Genomic DNA, 20530 nt, shown 5'->3' with positions numbered 1-20530 from the left:
TCCTGTAATATTTCCTAGTAACAAGAAGAAGAAGAAAAAAGTACCATATAAAAGATGCTGCATTACTTTGTTTCCCAATGATGTTTCATCTTGTATACAGAAGTTTTGTTCTTGTAGTGGGGCTGACGTTGGTTACTGAAAACTTATGATGTTTGACATCAAAATTTCTTGTCTTAAAACCTGTGTTAATGGTCTTTTAACTACTGTTTTTTAAGAGTCAAGTCACTGATTTTTCCCTTTTAATGGAAGTTATTGGAGTCACATTTATTAATGGCAACTCTGTATAAATTATCTTTTGGATCCCTCTTCATTACTTCTTCAATTCCGTATGTTTTTCACAAGAAGTTGTGACTAAATGAGGAGAAATATTTGACCCTTTTTCTTTGGTCATTTCTCCTCGCCCTTTCTCCAATTCTCTTATGTCTATCACCTTGCATGCTGTAAACTAATATAAAAAATAGTTGGCATAAGTGTGTAATACTTGACTGGGTGGGGAGAAATTTACCTCCCATGTGTACGGATTTCAGAGCTTTTCCAAATTGCTGATACATCTATTAGACAGTCTACTAGAGTATTTATATAAGGAATATTAAACTGCAAAGTTTTACTGAGGGCACTTGTCTCCAGAATTCAGCAAATGCCTTTTTAAACTTCTAAGTTCTACTGAAAGAAGTTGTCTCCGGAATACAGCAAATGCTTTTGTTAGCTTGGTCTTCTAAGTGTTCTTTGTCTTTGCATGCAACATGAGCTTTTTGCATACAAAATTGTTGTGAGGCAGGGGAGGGATAGAGGCTATCAATGATGAGGTTATGTGATCATTTGTTTATCATGCAGCGAAGGTGAGTTTTGCTTTTATTAGATGAAGAAGATTCACGTACCATATATGTCATTTTGCAACCATCTCTTGTTAGTTTCCCATCCAGCTGTCCGGAGTTGCTTTAAATGCTAGCTTTAGCCCTTTAAAAAAGATCCACCCTCTTTCAAGCTGAATATTCAGTTTTTCACCAATGGATCAGTGATATGATTGATATTGCCTCTGTCTTCATTTATGTACTTCATAATTTCCCCAACTTATCCGGCGCATCATTCTACACTTTAGTCATGGTTTGGCAATTGTTTCTCTATATTTTTTCCAGGGTCTCCTCTCAATTTTATGGTGTAAACTTTAACATTCTGCTTCTGTTGGGGCTGTGGAACAATGTAACATTTGCAGCAAGGCTGACCCCCCAATTTGTGGGTTGCATTACTAACAAGATCTTCTAGTGAAAAACTTTGCTTCCCCATTCAGTGTTAATTTTATCACGAAAATTTATTTACCTAGACAATTTATGAAGCTCATGTGAAGTGTGTTTTAACTTTGGTTACCAAATTGAGTTGAAACTATATATATTTCTCTCAATTTATTTACCTAGACACATGGTACATTGTATTTAGCAGACACTTTACCACATCCTTCTTACGTATGATGTTTATGGATAGTCAACATGTATCCCTGACCTTTTAATATGTACTCCTTGCATAGATTTTTAAATCGATCACATAATTATGATGCTTGTTGGCCATTTGTGCCTGGTTTTTTGGAAGATTCTGCATAGAAAAGGAAGAGAAGATAATGACTTCAATAACATCCTGTGAATACAGGTATAGATCTGATGGATGCTTAGAAGACAAAGGCACAATATTCCTGTTACCCAATTTGTCAAGTATCCAGTACAAATATGAAGAATCCAAAAGTTGGTAAGGCTTTTCATGCAATGAGGTCCTTAGGAATATCACCAGAGACAGTGAAACCTGTACTTAAGCAACTATTAAAGTTGTATGACAAGAACTGGGAATTTATTGAAGCAGAAAACTATCGTGCTCTTGTAGATGCTATATTTGAGTACGAAGAAAAAAAGGAAGACAAGGTTCATTTACTATTTCATTTTGTAATATGTATGAATTTAGACTTTTTTTTTATTTTATATATATATTTTTATTTAATTCATATTGGGTTTGACTCTATAATCTATATCATTTTTCTTATCTATGCTTCTTGTAATGCACACCTTTTGATAGAGAGTTGAAGTGAAGCAGGAGCCAGTGGATTGTAATGGGTCTGAGTCTGCAAGTAAAAAGTTGCATGAGGATCCAGATGAGGATGAAGCATCATCAACATTTGATAGTGATGAGATGTTGGTAGATTATAAAGAAGGAAACATTCTTCCGACATCTTCCTCAAGTAAAGGACCGGACACTTCAATTTTTTCATGTGTAGAGAACAAACAAGTTGAATTTGGTTCCTGCTCTGCTAAGCACAAAGGAAAAGGCCAGCTTTCATCGTTCAAGGTCCCTACTTCTGAGAAAATTGCGTCTGAAAGAGCCGTAAGTTTATCATGCTCTAAATTTCCCATAGATGGAGCTGCCTCTCTTCCTGTGGAATTAGAAGAGGTTTCTGCAAAGTGTCTGATACCTGTTAGCGGAAGTACCTCAACGATTCATTCAGGTATTTTCTATTGCATGAATTGATTCATACAATTTGGATAGACAGGGTATTCTAGCTGATGCTGCTGTTTTCTTGTAGTGCTTCCTGATTTAATGGAGGGTTCTTCAACGGGAAACATATCTGCAAAGTTATCCAGTTGTTTGGATCATGACAATACTAAAGAAAGTGCTACTGCTTGTAATTTTCAGAGAATTGAACACAAATTTGACATTGTTTCATTGCCCTCGGGAGATGTGAAACTCTGCTGTGTCTTGGCTCTTGGAAAAATTTCTTCTCATACACCAGATATGGATGCAGTTCTGAAATTAGTGGAAGAGGAGTTTCTAAGATCACATAAGATCACGGGCCCTCCTTTTTCATTGAAATCTTTACTGGAAGATGTTTGTAAGAGATATTGTGAATTAGCTAATGATAGTACAAATCAATCATTAGTTAGATCAACATCTCCTGTACAAGACATAAAGGACACTATAAACCATCAAGTTGATGATGAGAAGGAGCCAGATATTGATACCACACAGGTATTCCAAAATGGTAGGAAGCGGCCAGCCCAGCTTTATGTTGATGATATTACGAAGGGTGAAGAGAATGTGAAGATCTCATTAATTGATGAGCGTGGCAATAGGGAACTTCCTAAATTTTTTTACATACCAAGAAATATTATTTACCAAAAAGCAATAGTCAATATCTCATTGGCTCGGATTTCAGATGAGGATTGTTGTCCTGCCTGTTCAGGGGATTGTCTCTCTTCACCAGTACCTTGTGCATGTGCACGAGTAACTAATGGTGAGTTTGCCTACACAGAGGACGGGCTTCTTAATCCAGAGTTCTTAAAAGCTTGCTTTTCTGAGAATAAGTACGTCTATTGCCAAGATTGCCCAATAGAGAGGGCTAAGAATGAGAGCAAGCCTGAAAAATGCAAGGGTCATTCTGTGAAGAAATTTATTAAAGAATGTTGGAGTAAATGTGGTTGCAGTACGCAATGTGGTAATCGAGTAGTGCAACGAGGGATCACTCGCAACTTGCAGGTAAAATTTATCTAGAATCTAACCGGTTTGCATTAATTGATTTGTTTACAGATTGAACAAATTTTATGTTGGATCAGAATGTTGCAATCTGAAGTAATGCCTGTGATTCAAGTTTAAAATTTCCCCTTTAGTATGAAGTATATAAAATATAAAGCAGCAGCGGCTTACAACTGTGGTTCTAAAAAGCATAAAAACACTCATGTACACACACCAAAGAGAAGTGTCATATGTATGCTTGTTTGTGCTCGCATTTTCAAAGGTTCTTTTGCATACAACGAACCATCATTAGTTGAAAGTGTCACACCTTAATTTTCCCTTGTATCTCCATTGCTTATTATAGTGCTCTATCTTTCAGGTTTTTTGGACATCTGATGCGAAAGGATGGGGCCTGCGGACCCTGGAAGACTTACCTAAGGGTGCATTTGTATGTGAGTATGTTGGTGAGGTTGTAACAAATACAGAATTGGATGAGAGGAATAAACAAAGTAGAGCAAATGAGAGGCATACATATCCAGTTCACCTTGATGCAGACTGGGGTTCTGAAAGTATTTTGGATGACGATTTTGCACTCTGTTTGGATGCTACAAATTATGGGAACATTGGTCGATTTGTAAACCACAGGTATTATTCTTGTCCCTACTAAGTTTATGGTAATCTATAATGTTATATTACTGCCTTAACTATTAAAATCTGAGAGATTCAATGTAGTTTTTTTTGTGACTTTGCTTTTATATATGTGCTGACTTGGAATTACTCGACTTTTGGACTCAGATGCCATGATGCCAACTTGTTTGAGATTCCAGTTGAAGTGGAGACTGCAGATCATCATTATTATCATGTATGTCATTTCTTACCTTCCTAAAGGAATCATAATACATACCTTTTCTTTTGGGTTGAAGCACATCTTACATAGATTTGTTCGTATTCTATAATTTGGCAGCTTGCTTTTTTCACCACACGAGAGGTGAAAGCGTATGAAGAGCTAACCTGGGTAAGTTCGTTTGGCATGGTGATTTCCAAAATATTGTTTAGGGCCTGTATAAGTGAACTGATATTTTTACAACATTTGAACTGTCCTATAGGGTGACTTCTTATTCTTTTGATGGTCAGTTTTGTTTAGTCTTGAGGGGTAATTTTTGAAATTATTGAGGGTGACTTGTATATTGTCGAGAAGTAGTTTATGATATTGTTGAAGGGTTACTTGATGCGCCTCAGCTGTCTAATAAATTGGGTGAAGCCTGTCCTTCCTTAGCCCATAGCCCCATATAATTAATATGAATGTGCAACTGATTGCATTGATCCAGCAGATGACTGTGATGTGAAAATTCATTTTTATCAGAAAGCAGAAATGTCATGTATTAATATGGTGATTTATGTGTTTAGCAAATTGCACCTACCACTTGGAAGAGTGCCTTGAGTAAACTCTAACCTTATTATTAAGGAGTGACTTATTCATTGTTGATGGATGACTTCTTAGTTGTTACATTGTTCAGAAGTGACTTTTTAATGATATTATATCCGGATAAGAAAGTTAAAACCTTTAAAGATATATGAAATGAGACTCATATTGACTGCTTCCCTTTCTTTTGGTCTCTATAGGATTATGGGATTGACTTTGATGATGATCGTCATCCCATCAAGGCATTTCGATGTCGATGTGGAAGCTCATCCTGTCGATTTAAGTCTCGTAAAGGTTCGTTTACTCTTACACTTGATAGTCTTCTTGCATTTGCTAGTTAGAAGTTACGAGTAACAATTGTTGCAGTCGCAGTTGGATTTACCAAAGTAGTAACCCCCCTTATTATCGAACTTTGTTATTCAGTCTATGAATCGTAACACCTAATTATTAATGCCTTCTTTTGTTACAGGATCAAGATCAAAGTCAAGGACATCCATTTCCATTAGATGATCACCCATTGTGCATAGTTTTTACAAATGCAAATATCTCTTCTTTAGAGGGGAAAGAGAGGGAGAGATAGGAGGCGATTGCAACAAATCAATCGAGGTGGCGATGCAACCCTATCAATGAAACTCTCTCTAACTTTCAATTAACCCTTAACTATTATTTCAATTAATCAATTTTTAACTTGAAATGATTGACCCACAGATTTTCTTTCAAGGATATGGTGATAAACCACAGAAATAATTCTTTGAAAACTGTGTTTATAATGCTGATTATCTTTTCGTAAAGAATTAATATCAATTAATTTAGTCGGTAAAGTATTCTCCGAATTTAATCGTAAAATCCACCCCCCTTTGTGCTTCTACTTGCAAGGACAAAAAAATTAAGAAAGGAAGCGTAAGCTTTGCATGACAAGGACTGAATTTTTGATTTGTAGTTTTGGTGATGGTTGACAATTTTATGGATTTATTATCTAATAAATCATAATAACGTGAGAATTGTTGAAGTATTTTTGTGACTACGACCATTCATATCAAAGAATTTGGTGAAAGTTTATTTACTAATTACTACGTATTTATTTATAAATAATAAAATAATTGGATGGATTTTTTAAACCAAAGTACGAGTACCAAACTAGCTCCGTTGAAAATATTTATGGTCAACATTGCATTGTAAATGTAAAATTGAGTAAACTTAAAGAAAACGAAGGTACGAGTATTATTTTTCAGACTTATGTATAAATCTTATGTATTTCTCAAAATTATGTACAGTCTACTAGCTCTACCACCTAAAATATTTGATGTTTTAGTTTTGAGGACCAAACTTGATTGTGAATGTTACTAGAAATATCATGACAATTAAAAAACAATACATATTACCATTACCCACATCTTAACATGTTTCTTGTTTTGGTTCTTTTTTTTAGGATCACCGTCAAAAAAGGATTATTTTAAGACATAGAGAATATTCTAGTATATATACACTTATAGTTAGGTCACCAATGTTTTGTTAAAATCAGAGAGGCTGAAAATTAGTGTATTATTACTCCTTCAAGATTTGAAAATTTCTTAAGCCGTATACCTAATTCAGGATAAAGCAATGCCTTTATTAGGTAAATGTTGAGTAAGTTAAGTATCAATACTTAAAACTTTAAAAGCGATATAGTCAATCAACAACAACTGATTACTGATTAGAACACATTTGGCTACTAGTCTAGGTACTCCGTAGCAATTTTCAAAAATAACAAATTTATAAATAATTGACGTAGACATGTAGTAATGATTTTTGAGAGAAATTGAGGACAAAATTAATTTTTGGTTTTAAATGTCTATCCTGATATTTATCATCTTATCTGTCTGTTTTTTTTCGTGTGTATTAATTTGGCAATGATTTTTTTTTTTTTAAAGTAATATTGTTTACAAAAAAAAAAAAAAAAAAACATATTGTGGTTTATACAAATCAGCTTGCACCATGTCATCAACCGTAATGTACATTTGTGTAACATGTCATTTTATGAGTAGTTTTAACCCAAGGTTGTTCAAATGCAAATACTACAGTAAGTATTTAGTGGTGGTCTTAAAAAAAAAGAAAGTATTTTAGTGTTGGTTTTAAGTCTTCTAGAAGATTCGAGGACAATAGACCAAGAAAACGGCGAGTTTTTTTTTTTTTTATAAAAAGAAATTACATTATAGATCTCAACAAAATTAGAAATGTGAATAATTAACATAAAAGAGCTAACTTTTGAAAAACCTAATTTTTTTCCCAAAAAAAAAAGTCCACATTTTATAATTATCCAACTAGTTATAGGCTCATAGCAAGTTATCAGGACGTTTTTCCAAATTGAGCCCAAATTGGTAAATATTTACCAAAGTAGACGCGTGGCAAAAGTATTTACCAAACTAAGCTTCTAGGGTAAAACGCTGTCTCGGTCAGCGTTTTATCCTGGAATATTTTTTTTAAAAAATTCAGTAGATAAAACGCTGTCCCAGACAGCGTTTTACCTTAAAAAAAATAAGAATTCAAATTGAACATAAAACGCTGCCCGAGACAGCGTTTTATGTTCAATTTTTTTGTTGAACATAAAACGCTGTCTGAGACAGCGCTTTATGTTGAAACCTAAAGCGCTGTCCCAGACAGCGTTTTTCTGCTGGAGACAGCAGACCAGCAGCAACCACCACCAACATGCTCCAGCAACCTGCAGCACCCCCAGCCTTCATACAGCCAGCACCCTCAACCACCACCAGCAACCCCTGCCGTCGACCACCAGCAACCACCACCTCCCGCCACTTTTGACCACCCTTATGCCGTTGAAAACACTCCAACAACCCCTGCAACACTGCAATCACCACCACCACCAACCCCTACCGTCCCACCACCGTCGACCTCCACCAACCACCACCTCCCGCCACTGTCGACACCCCCAACAGCACTACAACCACCGTGAACCACCAAAGTCCGATTTAGACAAATAAGGAAATTAAACTTTACATCACACAGATTCATTAAAAAAACATTCATTATATTAATAATATAAGTGTTATTTACATCATTCTACAAAATCGGGCTACAGGAAGTAAATGACCTAATACTATCCCGACTCATTTATTCGGGGTAAAGGTTCTGTCTCTGTGTCGGCCCTCCGTCTGACACGCCGCCGCCTGTAATGGGTAATGGTGGTAAACGGGTCTCGGGGCGGTGGGGTAGTAAGCTGGCTAGACGATGGACCCTCTTGGGTAGGGGTCGGCGCAGAACTGTGGAAGACGTAGTCCTCTGCGTCTCTGGGTGACGTAAGATCACCTCCACAGCTACTCTGGCCGAGCTCGAACTGTGAATGGACCGAGCGCCCATCATGGTCGTCCCGCTGGGTGACGAGATAGCCGTGACCATATCTCTGTAAGGTAGTCACGCCCATATCGCGTACCCGCTGGACCTGGGGTCTGGTGGGTCCGTCTACGAGGCTGATTGACAGTGCATCAACCATCGCAGCCATATCCGCAGCCTGCAGTAATCATCGATCAGTAAGTTGTATGATATAGAAATTAAAAATTGATAAAAATAAGTAGAATAAAAGAAACTCACATATCCGTGAATGACGTCATATGCTGGGTGGTAATGTGTCGAGGGTGGTGTGTAACTGGGGTTGATGAAACGCCGTGTAATACGCCTGTACCACACCATGTATGGATCGGTGGGATCCACAACGCCCTCCATCGGGTCACCTCCAACGACAAACTCAAGGCGTTGCGTCCACAGCTCAACGTAACGCCAATGCTCCAGTAACCAGCTGGTCTCCCCCTTTCCCCGACGGTCAACGCCGTGAAGGCGTACGCTCGTGTCACACTGCTGGGGGATGGGCTGGCGTAGTCCAAACTGCCTCAGGACTCGGTCGGGTAGGTGACTCTCCACGACCTCAAAACAGATCAGGGGGACCCTGGCGCGCCACTCCGCCTGATGGTCCAGCAGATGTGCAGGCATGGAATCTACCAAGTCAGGTACATACGGATCCCATGTCATCTGCAATAACACAGCAACAGTAATATCAAGAAAAGGTTAGTCTCAGACAGTATTCACATTACAAAAATGATTACAAGTATCTTTAAATTATTACCTGGTCCTCGGTCAGGCGGTCTAGGGCGTCGCGGTAGTATGGAAGCCCCCTCGCGGTATGCGCATGTGTCAGTCTGCGGACCACCCACCTAGTACCGGAAAAAGATTCAGGTTATCAACTAATACAATAAATGAATGAAGTCTACAGTAATGAAAACGGTATCGAACCTGCAACCGTACGCCTCATCAGGTGTAGGGAGCGGTGGAGCATCGTACGCCTGGTACTGGTCGTCCCGGTCCTGCTGTCCCAGCCGATGGTACGCAGGCCTACCTGGTCTGCCTACATGTATATGCTCCCAAGCCCAAAACTAGCACACAACAATACAAAACTCGGGTTAGTATAAACTACGTAAAAGGCTTTCGAAATAAGTTACTGGTAATTAATTAGGTGAGTTACCTGAAGCACTATCAACGGACCCCCGATCTCGCCAGAACCAAGGTGGGATGCTCTGCACAGCTGGCGATACAACGTCGCCAAGCAGGCACTACCCCAGCTGTAGCCACGGATATGATCCCAATCGTGGTCTAACAGCTGCAGGTACAGAAGCTGCAGGTGGCTCCCGCTCTTGTTCCCAAATAGCACGCCCGAGACGAGGAAAAACAAGTACGCCCGAGCGTATCTCTGAACCGTGGCGTCATCCGCGCCCTGAGGTAGCTGACTGAAAGTGTCGCGTAACCAGGCGGTCCTCAACCCGGACCCCCTAATATCGCCGGGTTCTGGCCGAACCCCGAGAACCCGATCGACCAAACCAGCTGGATCGACTAACGCGTGTCCTGTTACCGCAGCCCCATGTACAGGAAGGCGCGTCAGTACGGCGACGTCACGCAACGTAACGGTCGCCTCCCCAACAGGGAGGTGGAAGGAGTGCGTCTCCTGTCTCCACCTCTCCGCGAGCGCAGTGACAAGCGCTCGATCGATCTCCCTGGTCGCCATCCGATGTATGCCACCGAAGCCTGCAAACTCGATGTACTGAAGAACGAGCGGATCGATAACCCATCCCACCATAAACCTGGTGGTGTAGTGCCTACAAACTAGCTGCTGCGCTGGATCAACCTAATTAAAAATTGTCGTACCAAAATTAATAACACAAATTATAATAACACTAAATGCATGAGTTCATAAAAGGACAGATGATTCATTACCGTCTGGTCCCAGATAGCAACGCTCCGATGTGTGTGCTGTAGTGTCAGCACAGAAGGGTCCACAGGTCCGGGCCTACGATCATCTCCGTCCATGATATCTGTACATTGAAAACGTTATAAACCAAACATGCAGCCGGACCAGTTAAAGGCAAAGATATAATATTTCAAACGACATCCAAAGTAGAGAACAGAAACGATCCAATTGTTAGCTAATCTTATAAAATCATCAAATTCTAATACAAAATACTTCGTGTTTGTAATAATACAACAAAAATTAAATACAAGATTGGGATCCATTTATAAACTCTTAGTTTAGGTTGAAATGCAAAACGATTACTAACAAACTAAAATTGCAAACATTACACTAATATGAATTGATAGATATATTATCAATAATGAACTAAGACTCTTCTCACCAATAACAACTTCACCATCAACAACTTCACCACTTTCAACAATTTCATGAACAATTTCAACAATTTCATGAACACTTTCAACAATTTCAACCTAAATTATTTCAATAATTTCAACAATTTCATCTCTTCTCACCAATTTCAACCATTAACAATTTCAACATTTTCACCATCAACAACTTCACCAATGTCATGAACAATTTCATCAACAATGTACCACATCACCATCAATAATTATCAACAATGTACCACATTTTCATTAATAATTAGCAACAATCTCATAAAATTGACATAAATTCACCACAACTTAGAGCAATTACACAAGATTGAGTTTAGGGTTTTACCAAGAAATTGAGTGACTGAGTGTGAGAGAAAGAAGGGCAGCAGCAAGGTGGCGGCAGCAGCAGCGGCGCACCGGCGGCGGTGGGGGCGGCGACAGCAGCGGTGGTTACGGCCTTGGTGGTTTAGTGTGAGAGGGAGGAGGGAGTGCGTTTTTGTTGTTGTTGTTGTGTTCTGTTTCTGCTGCTGCTGCGAATGTATATACGCGCATGAAACGCTGTCTCGGACAGCGTTTCTCTTCACGCATGAAACGCTGTCCCGGACAGCGTTTCATTAAACGGCATAAGACGCTGCCTGGGTCAGCGTCTTATGTGCTATGTTTTTTTTTTTTCCTCCTTTTACCTATAATAACTACGAATTTAAAAAAAAATTAAACACAAGGTAAAACGCTGTCTGGGACAGCGTTTTACCTACTGAATTTTTTTAAAAAAATATTCCAGGATAAAACGCTGACCGAGACAGCGTTTTACCCTAGAAGCTTAGTTTGGTAAATACTTTTGCCACGCGTCTACTTTGGTAAATATTTACCAATTTGGGCTCAATTTGGAAAAAACGTCCAAGTTATCAATAAGGTTAGTGGACATGTGAATGGGTCATGACTTGCATTTAATATTCCACGTAAAAGAGTGTATGATGAAACAGTCCATGTTCATATCAACACACTTCTTATTCCAAATGAAAATTAATTATTAATTGCTTGAATAAATATACCATAAAGTTTATTCAATTCAAATTTATACAATAAGATATGTTCTTCCACTAACACTTTCTGACATTGGGCCAACTTGCTGCATCAAGTTGTTTATTAACAAAATCTTCAAACATATGACTAGTATAATTTCAAACCTGTACTAATCTCTTATTCTCTTCTACCCTTCCTTTTCTGGTTTAACATCTTTTTTTCCTAAAGAGCACTATATCTGAACAACCACCATGACATTCAACAAGACCAACTCGGTAAAATTTTCGAAACCGACATCGATTCTTCCTTACGAAACCAAATGTTAATGATCTTTACACCCTAGGCAAAAAACTAGGCCAAGGTCAATATGGAACAACATACCTGTGCACAGAAAACTCCACAGGAGATAAATATGCTTGTAAGTCAATCCCCAAGAGGAAGCTTTTGTGTAGGGAAGATTGCGACGATGTTTGGAATGAGATTCAGATAATGCACCACTTAGTTGAGCACCCGAATGTAGTAACCATTAAGGGTACTTATGAGGACTCCACTAATGTTCATTTGGTCATGGAGTTGTGTGAAGGTGGAGAACTGTTTGATCGAATCGTTCAGAGAGGGCAATATACCGAGAGAGGGGCTGCTAAGTTGATGAAGACTATCATTGGTGTTGTTGAAGCTTGCCATTCATTGGGGGTTATTCATAGAGATCTCAAGCCTGAGAACTTCTTGTTTGAAAGTACTGCAGAGGATTCTTCTCTTAAAGCTACTGATTTCGGCCTTTCTGTGTTTTATCAGCCAGGTGTGTTTGCAGCTTTCCTAGCATTTTTACTTCTTTGTGCTGTTTTGCTGAAGGTTGATAACTGCAATAAACTTTTTAGACCAGAAAATACAATGTATCAGAGTTAATCAAAGGGCTTGAAAAATTGCAAATTTGATTTCAACCAACTTAAAGAGTACTTAACAATGCACAGTTTTTCCCCCCTGTTTTCCTAAGCATAGAAAGATCAAAAATCAAATCAAAGTGAAAGGAACTAAATTGGTAAGGTAAGACTATACATCATAGATCAAGCTTGAATTGTATTGGTTTGAATTCTAAGACATGTTCTTGAGTTTCCCAACTTATAAGCACGTCCCAAGTAAAAAATTGTGCTTAACATATAAAAATAAAATAATGTCTTCAACAAAGTTCCAATAGGCAAGTTGCATTAAACTAGCACTATTTCACATTCTGTTCTGTGTTCACATTAACTGAATATATCGTAATCTGTTTAAAATTTAGTTTTATACTGTTTTCCTTCTCGGGAAACAGATAAGATCAGTGACAGAAAAATTTTGGTACCTCACAACCAACAAAATTACCACCGCAATCATTTCAGGTACCACAACACAGCATATTGAATACCACCACTCCTAAGTACCCATATGAGACATAACTGCACCTACCTTCTACATCTGGGATTAAAAACTTTTGCCCTTCCTGGGGGTTTTCCAAACATTCCTCTGACTAGTAGTCTAATACTACACTATTTGCACTCTCTTGTGTTTTGAAGGTGATACTTTCAGTGATGTTGTGGGGAGTCCTTACTATGTTGCACCAGAAGTATTGAACAAGCTATATGGCCCAGAAGCAGATGTTTGGAGCGCAGGTGTTATACTGTACATCTTACTCAGTGGAGTTCCACCTTTTTGGGCAGGTAAACAAAGGCCTAGATTCAGGGCATCCCACAGTGTTTACTAAGATAAGTTGCCAATTCAGCAAGAGGCCAAAAACTTAAAAAAAAAAAAAAAAAAAAAAAAAAAAAAACTGCAACATCTGTAAATTTTTCTCCGTTTTGGCTAAATTGTGCTTATACACATTTTTGGAGAAATCTTGTATGGAGAGAGTCTGGAATAACTTGTAAAACCAGAGTGATCTTATTTCTGTATCACAATAAATTAGTGCAAGACTGTTTCAGCTAAATCTCCCTTTTAATTGTGGTTATGCAGAAACTGATGCAGGAATATTCAGGCAAATATTGAGAGGAAAGCTTGATTTTGAGTCGCGACCATGGCCAAGCATCTCAGAGGATGCCAAAGATTTAATAAGAAATATGCTTCAAAGAGATCCAAGAAAGAGGTTCACAGCTTATCAAGTGCTAAGTAAGACATCTCTTCCAACAAGCTTTTAAAGATGTAGCATAATTAAGGATGAATAAGTAATAGTGTTTGTTTCAAACAGGTCATCCGTGGATAGTTGATGACACAAAAGTACCTGACAGGCCTCTTGATTCAGCTGTTTTATCTCGCCTCAAGCACTTTTCAGCCATGAACAAGCTTAAGAAGATGGCCTGCCGGGTAAAACTCAAACTATACTGTTAAAAAATTCAAGATTCCTGTACTTTATACTAAACTAAGCCCAAGAACCAAGTGCCACTTTCCATTAGAAAATCATGGGGAGGGCTGCTACGTTGCAAGATTTAGTTACAGTACTTGCAGGTCATTTATACATCACTGACAATTAAGACGGTTAAATTGGTTTTAGGTCATATCAATCTAATATTACATTACTAAAAATCATGTCTTAATAGTCCGAGGCCTACCTTTTTTTTAGTTTATGCATATTTTACTGAGTCATGGTACTCCCTGTGCCTTTAACAACAGATATCTTAGGTTAATGGTTTGGGTTATAGACTTATAGATAGCATTCAAACCCCAATTTTTAGGATATATGGAAATGGGTCATAAGACTTAAGTGATTTGGATTTATAATAGATTTCTAAATTAGAAGATACTAATTTTTAACCACTGAATTTTCTGGTGCAAGCATACCATCATAGGTTAAGAGAGAATAATTATGTCTTTTGCAGGTCATAGCTGAGAGACTCTCTGAAGAAGAGATTGGTGGTTTGAAGGAGCTATTTAAAAAGATAGACAAAGACAAAAGCGGAACTATAACATTTGATGAGCTAAAAGATGGCCTACTACGGGTTGACTCAAAGATAAAGGAATCTGAAATTGAGGATCTCATGCATGCAGTAAGAGCAATTAACTACATAAGAAAGCATATATAATTCTCATACATATTCATTAATGGCTACTGAGTAAGGGTTACCAATTGGCAGGCAGATGTGGATGACAATGGAACAATAGACTACAGAGAATTTGTCGCAGCAACCCTGCACCTGAACAAGTTGGAGAGAGAGGAGAATTTGGCATCTGCATTTGCATACTTTGACAAAGATGGCAGTGGTTATATAACCATTGATGAACTCCAGCAAGCCTGCATCGATCTTGGACTCAATGATCATCACCTAGAGGAAATGATCAAGGAGATTGATCAAGATAATGTGAGTATTTATTATAGTACCAAAAATTTATGGATATATAAAATTTGACAATATTGCACAATTGCTAAAGTATTTCCCTGCTTAAAACAGCACTACCTGAGTACTAACATGAGACTGATGTCTTTCAGGATGGCCAAATAGATTATGCAGAATTTGTTGCAATGATGAGGATGGGCAATGGAAAAGGTGGGAGGAAAACAACGAGAAGCATTATAAATTGGGAAGATGCTGCTGAATTTCTTGAGGATTCATAGACAAAATCTAGCAGTTAGCACCATTGGATTTTAGCAGTTACTTCTTATTATTACAGGAATTGACTGAAACTAACCATAGGATCTTTCAGTCTCCTGAAGATGTCTGAATTTTGCACTTTCATTTACAGTGTCTTTGTATTCGACTTTATTGTCAGTCCTGAATCTGATAGAGTTCAGAAATCTGAAAACCTAGCTGAGTTACTGCACACCAATAACGGTCTGCATGATATCTGAACTTTGAACACAGTATTTGTTCAATACGACCGTACATGTTGCCTTGAAAAAAAAATGATCAGAGAAAAAATATATATATATAGAAAATGGATGTAAGACTTCATATTAAACATATATGTGCAAATGAGCATCAATCTTAATAAAAACAAATGTTACATAAAAGTACTTGAGGGCATCATTATACTAGATGATCTTATTGTACTGTACATACATGTTAATTTCGCAATAGATGACATACATAGAAAGAGCTAGTACAATAAGGACATTCCCAATAAAGAGCTACAATTTGCTGGATACAGGAAGGTACTTGGTGTGCCGTCCCTGAGCTATGATCTTTCCGCTTGCCTTCTTCCTTAATTCTACACTGATAACAGCAAGGGACTTCCCAACGCGTAGAGCCTTGCCTTCAACTTCAATCTCTTCCTGATTAAATCAAAATTGAACATAGATGTATCAGTAATACATCACTAGGATTCATTGAATTTAAAAATTAAATCAGATAGCACAGACATATGAAATGCATAAAAGCCAAAACTAAGTGAGATCAAAATCTGACTATCATAACTTTCCAAGCATCAGAGCATGTGAGTGATATCTCTTAACATATAAAAACTTTTTGAACATTATCAAAATTATGAGAAGAAAGCAGCAAGTCATATACTCATAGGCCAGCAAAAAATAAAAGACATCTTTCATAGTTTGATCAATGCATGGAAGAAGTAAACAATGCCACTAGGTTACTTGGACAGGAACATCCAAGCCCCAACATACAAAAATCTAAGATATATATGACATCTAAATTCTAGATACTTAAAAGATTCATATCTAACCCTCAAATCTACATCCATATAATCGCTTTCTTTCTATATCCGGGTAACAAAGCAACAGCCACATGACCCTCAAAACCTACAAGGAAGATAAAAGTAACAAATCTCATTTTCACTCTGACCAGCAACACACCATATCAAGAGTACTTAATTAAACATCAGTTTGACAAATGGTTTCCACACAGAATAAGTAAATAAATCTATGTAGAAGCCATCATATTATAACACCCTAAAAGACATAGAATAAACTCCTTAACCTGTAACCCCTTCTTAGTAACTTGAGTAATCAACCCCCCCACATACAAGCTTTCATAACCTACAATCAGTAAGTTGTACCTAGCCTACTTTGTTTCTGATCAAGAGAGAAAAGTAACCAGAGGCTCCCTTCATCCCTTGCTTGCTTACCCAACAAAACGGTTCAACTTTCTTACTAGCAATGGACTACAATAACAGAAAGAAAAAATCTTATTCACTATTGTATTATCTATAATTATAACTTATAAAAAGGGATTTTCAGTCTTCCATTGAATGATGAATCACTTCAAGCACCGACGATTCACGAAAATTCAAAATTCCTAAATTTTATCATCCAAGAAACAATTAAAGCGTTAAGAGCACCCTTATTGGACTAAAATCACCATTAAATTCAGAAAATTCAACAGTAAATCAATCTTCATAAATTATAAAATCACTTCAACAAGCTCAACCCCAACATTCCCACAATTCAGTATGTCAAAAAACATCAAAAAATACAGACCACATACAAATTTCAACTTATCAACATCAATTAAGCAATAAAAATCCAACAAAATTACGAATTTTCCTCAAAAATACCATCAACATACATCAGGAAGTGCAGCATCAAGGTAGGAAACATTGATCTCAACAGAAACACCAGTAGACGGAGCTCCAACAGTGAAAACAACAGCCGAACCAACCAAATCCACCAAAGACGCAATTGCGCCACCATGAAGAGTATTCGCAGTATTCTGCAATTTCATCCCCAAATCAATTTCGGCAATTCAGGTCAAATAAAAAACCCTAATTACAAAATCAAGCAAAATTTATCATAAAAATTGAAGAAAGAAATACGAACCAGGAGACGTTGAGGAACATTGAAGGAGCAGAGAACACGACCATGTTCGATTTGATCAATGCGAAGACCATGAACGATGAAAGCGTCGAAAAATCTCAATGGAAGTTTGTGAATTTCTGTAGGTTCATCTTTTTTACCTGGTTTTTCCAAGTAATTCTTAATCGTCTCGAACTCCATTATTTCTCAGTTTCTCTCCTCAATTTGATGCTATCAGCCTCAGAATTCCGAAATAACTGGACCGATGTGTGTTAAAAAACAAATTAAGGGGAAAGGATGATAAACAGTTGTGCAGGTCCCGCTAACCCAGGTCCTAGGTCGGGTTAGCCCGTGAGGGGTTCCGATCCGATACGACCCTCCTAAAACGGTCTAACTACCAAAAAGGGAAACAAAAATATGTAGTGGTATTATTGTTTTGTGATATAATGGTCCTTAGAATTCGGACAAGTATTAGAAGACGAAGGGAGTAGTCCGGGGTACTACTAAATACCGGTTAACCACTACTATTATTAAACGGAACTACTATTTGCTTTTATTTACCTTTATTAAGTGGTTGTCTCAACTAAATGAGAAAATAAAAGTTTATTTATGAGTACAATTTTTTTAATCACATGACAGTATGGTAAATCAATCAATCAATCAATTACATACTACTAAAAGCGAATCTAAAGCGACCCTTGACAATGTATTATTAAAAAAAATCCCGCCAAAATTACTTTTTAAAAAAGAATCATTGCTATATAAAAATAGGTCACATTACCTTTTATTTTTATTTTTTTTTAATATCTAAAGTAAACCTCCTTAAATATCAACTTACACGTTATTACTATTATTACATGTAAAAAGATTTTTTTCTAACATTTTTTTATTGTTTTAATAAATATGTAATGCGTTAAATAACAGGCTAATCATTTCAATTTTTTAATATAATTATTTTTTATTATAATTAGTCAACATTCATACAATGTACGGGATTTAACTTAGTTTTTCTTAAAAGCGGATCCTACACTGATGATAACAGGATAACGTTGTGGATTTTGTACCAAAATCATCTTCTTCTCTATATGTTCATTTTTTGTCATCACAAAGATTAACCTATGTTTTCTCTAAGCAATCATACTAACACGGAATACTACTATTACAAATTCTTTTAATTTGTTTTGTTTGAAATAAGTCAATAAACATTTAGGGACAGAAGAAGTAGCAAATAAATTTGTTCCGTATGTTCTATGTGTGTTAAAGAACCAAGTAGAGCAACTATGTAGATGAGGCTCACAGCATTGCATATCACTCCGTATACTGTATTATGTTGTACTTCATATAAAGTAAACAAAACTTTCATAAAAACACAAAGGAAAGCATATGTTACATCATAGAGGGAGGAAAACCCTCTTTGTAAATTAGTTCAAGCGTTCAACAAACATAAACATAGGAACCTAAAAGGAAATTGACTGCTACAAGATTACAGCCTACAACATACATTGCCAAGAACAGAAAATAAAGCGAAGATATAGCAGTAGCCAGTAGATTTGATATGGGTAGCAGCAACTTAGAGGTGATGACTGCAGCAGAAGTCGCTCATCCAATTCTGATTCATCCTGAGTAAACAAAACAACATAATGGCATGCCGAATGCAAGCTATACACCAACAAATATGACCAGTTATGAATTTATGGTGTTACCATAATAAGTTTAGCAAAAAGAAAAAAAGTAATTACATTTAGCAAAGTCACAAAGTATAAGTAATACAAAAGAAAAGGATCATTAAATCTTAGGACAGACAAAATGCATAGCTTAACAACTTCTTACTTTAATTTAAAAAGAAAAATAGGAGTAAAATGCATTTTAGGTGACTCACCTTCCAAACTTATCAACGTTTGGGGACTTACCTTTCACTTTTCATCGCTCGGGGATTATCGGTCACCGGAATTCAAAAATCCGATCACTTAACAAAAAATTCTCCTAAATTACAATTGTCAAAGAGATAAAATTTAGTCTTTGACTCTACAAAAAAAATATATTGCAGAAGAAAACTCCAAAATGTTAAGAGTATGCAGAGCCCAAAATGCGTAAATTGTAACTAGATAACCTCAAAATGTTAAACATTTCTGCAAAAATAATTAAAAATGTATATGAGTAATGAGAATTATTTTTAATAGCAATAATATTTTGATTAAAAAAAAAAAAAAAAACCAATAGCATATACGAAAGTATTGTACAAAGCCAATGGGTTTACCTCAAGTTTGATTTATTATGTAACTTCTCATATCATTGATTGAAATTATGGTTGTAAGGTCCAATATTTTTGTTAGCCATATCCTTGCATTAAGAGAACAAATTATCAATTAGCATATAGTCTATATATTTTACTTGAACTTCATACCGAATTGACATGAGTGGAGCAAAAAAAAACAAGAAAATAATGCCTGTAGTGCTTGAGTTGTTATGTAATTTCTGCCATTCAGAGGAATGAAGCTACGGTTTGATGATGAAATGCTACCCTGAGTCGATTGTGATTGCTGGGTATTGTTATGTATTATTGTAGTTGACTGCAAAGTTTGCTCTCCACCATAATTAGTATAGTAAGCAGCTTGCCTCCTAAATTCATTGATCTAGGAAGGAAGACATTAATACAACATATTGTACATATGCTTATAATTGAGTGGATTTTTGAAGAAAACAAGCATATGAACTTACTGAACACTTACTAAGGATCCAGTAGGAGTTTGTAAGGGTGTTTGTTTATTTCCTTTCTATTGAAGTTGCGTGAGTGGTTGAGTTGAACTTGGTAATTCGTCTCTGAAGCTACAACTTCTTTTGTTATGCCCTTGCTCTCCACATACACTACGTTTCATAATCATGTCAGTCTTCCTCATTTTACCATTGCTAGTAACTTCTCCAATCTGTTTTTTCCTTGCCTTTTGTGGTCTACCTCTAACCTTTTTTAATGGAGGGGATGAATTTGATTCAACTTGTGAAATTGGACATTCATTATTAGGTCCATTCAAAGGCTCCATAGGAAACTCATAAACCTTCAAATATTCAGTTTTGATAAACTCATAAATTCATAATACGACAATAGTATCAATATCCTATTGTCCTTCAATTCGTAGCTGTGATGTTCTTTACAATAAGAGAAGTTATTGGGTGAATCAACAAGCTAAGGAAAGTCCAATTCAACATTTATAAATGATTAA

At 36.8% G+C, this 20530-nt stretch overlaps 2 protein-coding genes, 1 long non-coding RNA gene and 1 pseudogene across 4 annotated transcripts; 2 read left to right on the top strand and 2 right to left on the bottom strand.

The window, feature by feature from the left end:
* Positions 1-1718: 1718 nt before the first annotated feature.
* Positions 1719-4726, top strand: LOC110701490 (probable inactive histone-lysine N-methyltransferase SUVR2). Its single transcript, XM_021879136.1, has 6 exons — positions 1719-1907; positions 2059-2485; positions 2564-3513; positions 3869-4134; positions 4285-4351; positions 4454-4726. The coding sequence occupies exons 1-6, from the start codon at positions 1719-1721 to the stop codon at positions 4598-4600; spliced, it is 2046 nt and encodes a 681-aa protein (XP_021734828.1). The 3' UTR covers positions 4601-4726.
* A 6819-nt stretch (positions 4727-11545) lies between these two features.
* On the top strand, positions 11546-15527 carry LOC110701390 (annotated as a pseudogene).
* Positions 15528-15529: 2 nt separating this feature from the next.
* Positions 15530-17672, bottom strand: LOC110701392 (acyl-coenzyme A thioesterase 13-like). Of its 2 annotated transcripts, XM_021879046.1 has the most exons (4): positions 17337-17672; positions 17086-17229; positions 16244-16319; positions 15740-15836 (listed from the first exon to the last, which is right to left on the bottom strand). In XM_021879046.1, the coding sequence occupies exons 1-4, from the start codon at positions 17511-17513 to the stop codon at positions 15826-15828; spliced, it is 408 nt and encodes a 135-aa protein (XP_021734738.1). In that variant the 5' UTR covers positions 17514-17672; the 3' UTR covers positions 15740-15825. The 2 variants fall into 2 exon arrangements, with proteins under 2 accessions (XP_021734737.1, XP_021734738.1); XM_021879045.1 differs by lacking the exon at positions 16244-16319 and having other exon boundaries at positions 15530-15836; positions 17337-17623.
* A 982-nt stretch (positions 17673-18654) lies between these two features.
* LOC110701389 lies at positions 18655-20520 on the bottom strand. Its single transcript, XR_002507346.1, has 2 exons — positions 19570-20520; positions 18655-19441 (listed from the first exon to the last, which is right to left on the bottom strand). It is a non-coding gene; the product is annotated as an uncharacterized LOC110701389 (long non-coding RNA).
* Between the last annotated feature and the right edge of the window lie 10 nt (positions 20521-20530).

This window comes from Chenopodium quinoa, unplaced genomic scaffold (genome assembly GCF_001683475.1).
Source record: "Chenopodium quinoa cultivar QQ74 unplaced genomic scaffold, ASM168347v1, whole genome shotgun sequence".
Taxonomy (NCBI): domain Eukaryota; kingdom Viridiplantae; phylum Streptophyta; class Magnoliopsida; order Caryophyllales; family Amaranthaceae; genus Chenopodium; species Chenopodium quinoa.
Note: the sequence above shows the minus strand (reverse complement) of the source record. Positions and strands in the feature narration are given on the sequence as shown.

Excerpts from the sequence above, each read along its gene's own strand:
- LOC110701392 (XM_021879045.1), bottom strand. The coding sequence starts at position 17,513 with ATGGAGTTCGAGACGATTAAGAATTACTTGGAAAAACCAGGTAAAAAA. Across the intron at positions 17,230-17,336 it reads ATGTTCCTCAACGTCTCCTG|AATACTGCGAATACTCTTCA; the intron begins GTTCGTATTTCT and ends ATGAAATTGCAG. Across the intron at positions 15,837-17,085 it reads TTGATGCTGCACTTCCTGAT|GAAGAGATTGAAGTTGAAGG; the intron begins GTATGTTGATGG and ends TGATTTAATCAG.
- LOC110701490 (XM_021879136.1), top strand. The coding sequence starts at position 1,719 with ATGAAGAATCCAAAAGTTGGTAAGGCTTTTCATGCAATGAGGTCCTTA. Across the intron at positions 4,135-4,284 it reads GGTCGATTTGTAAACCACAG|ATGCCATGATGCCAACTTGT; the intron begins GTATTATTCTTG and ends TTTTGGACTCAG. Across the intron at positions 4,352-4,453 it reads CAGATCATCATTATTATCAT|CTTGCTTTTTTCACCACACG; the intron begins GTATGTCATTTC and ends ATAATTTGGCAG.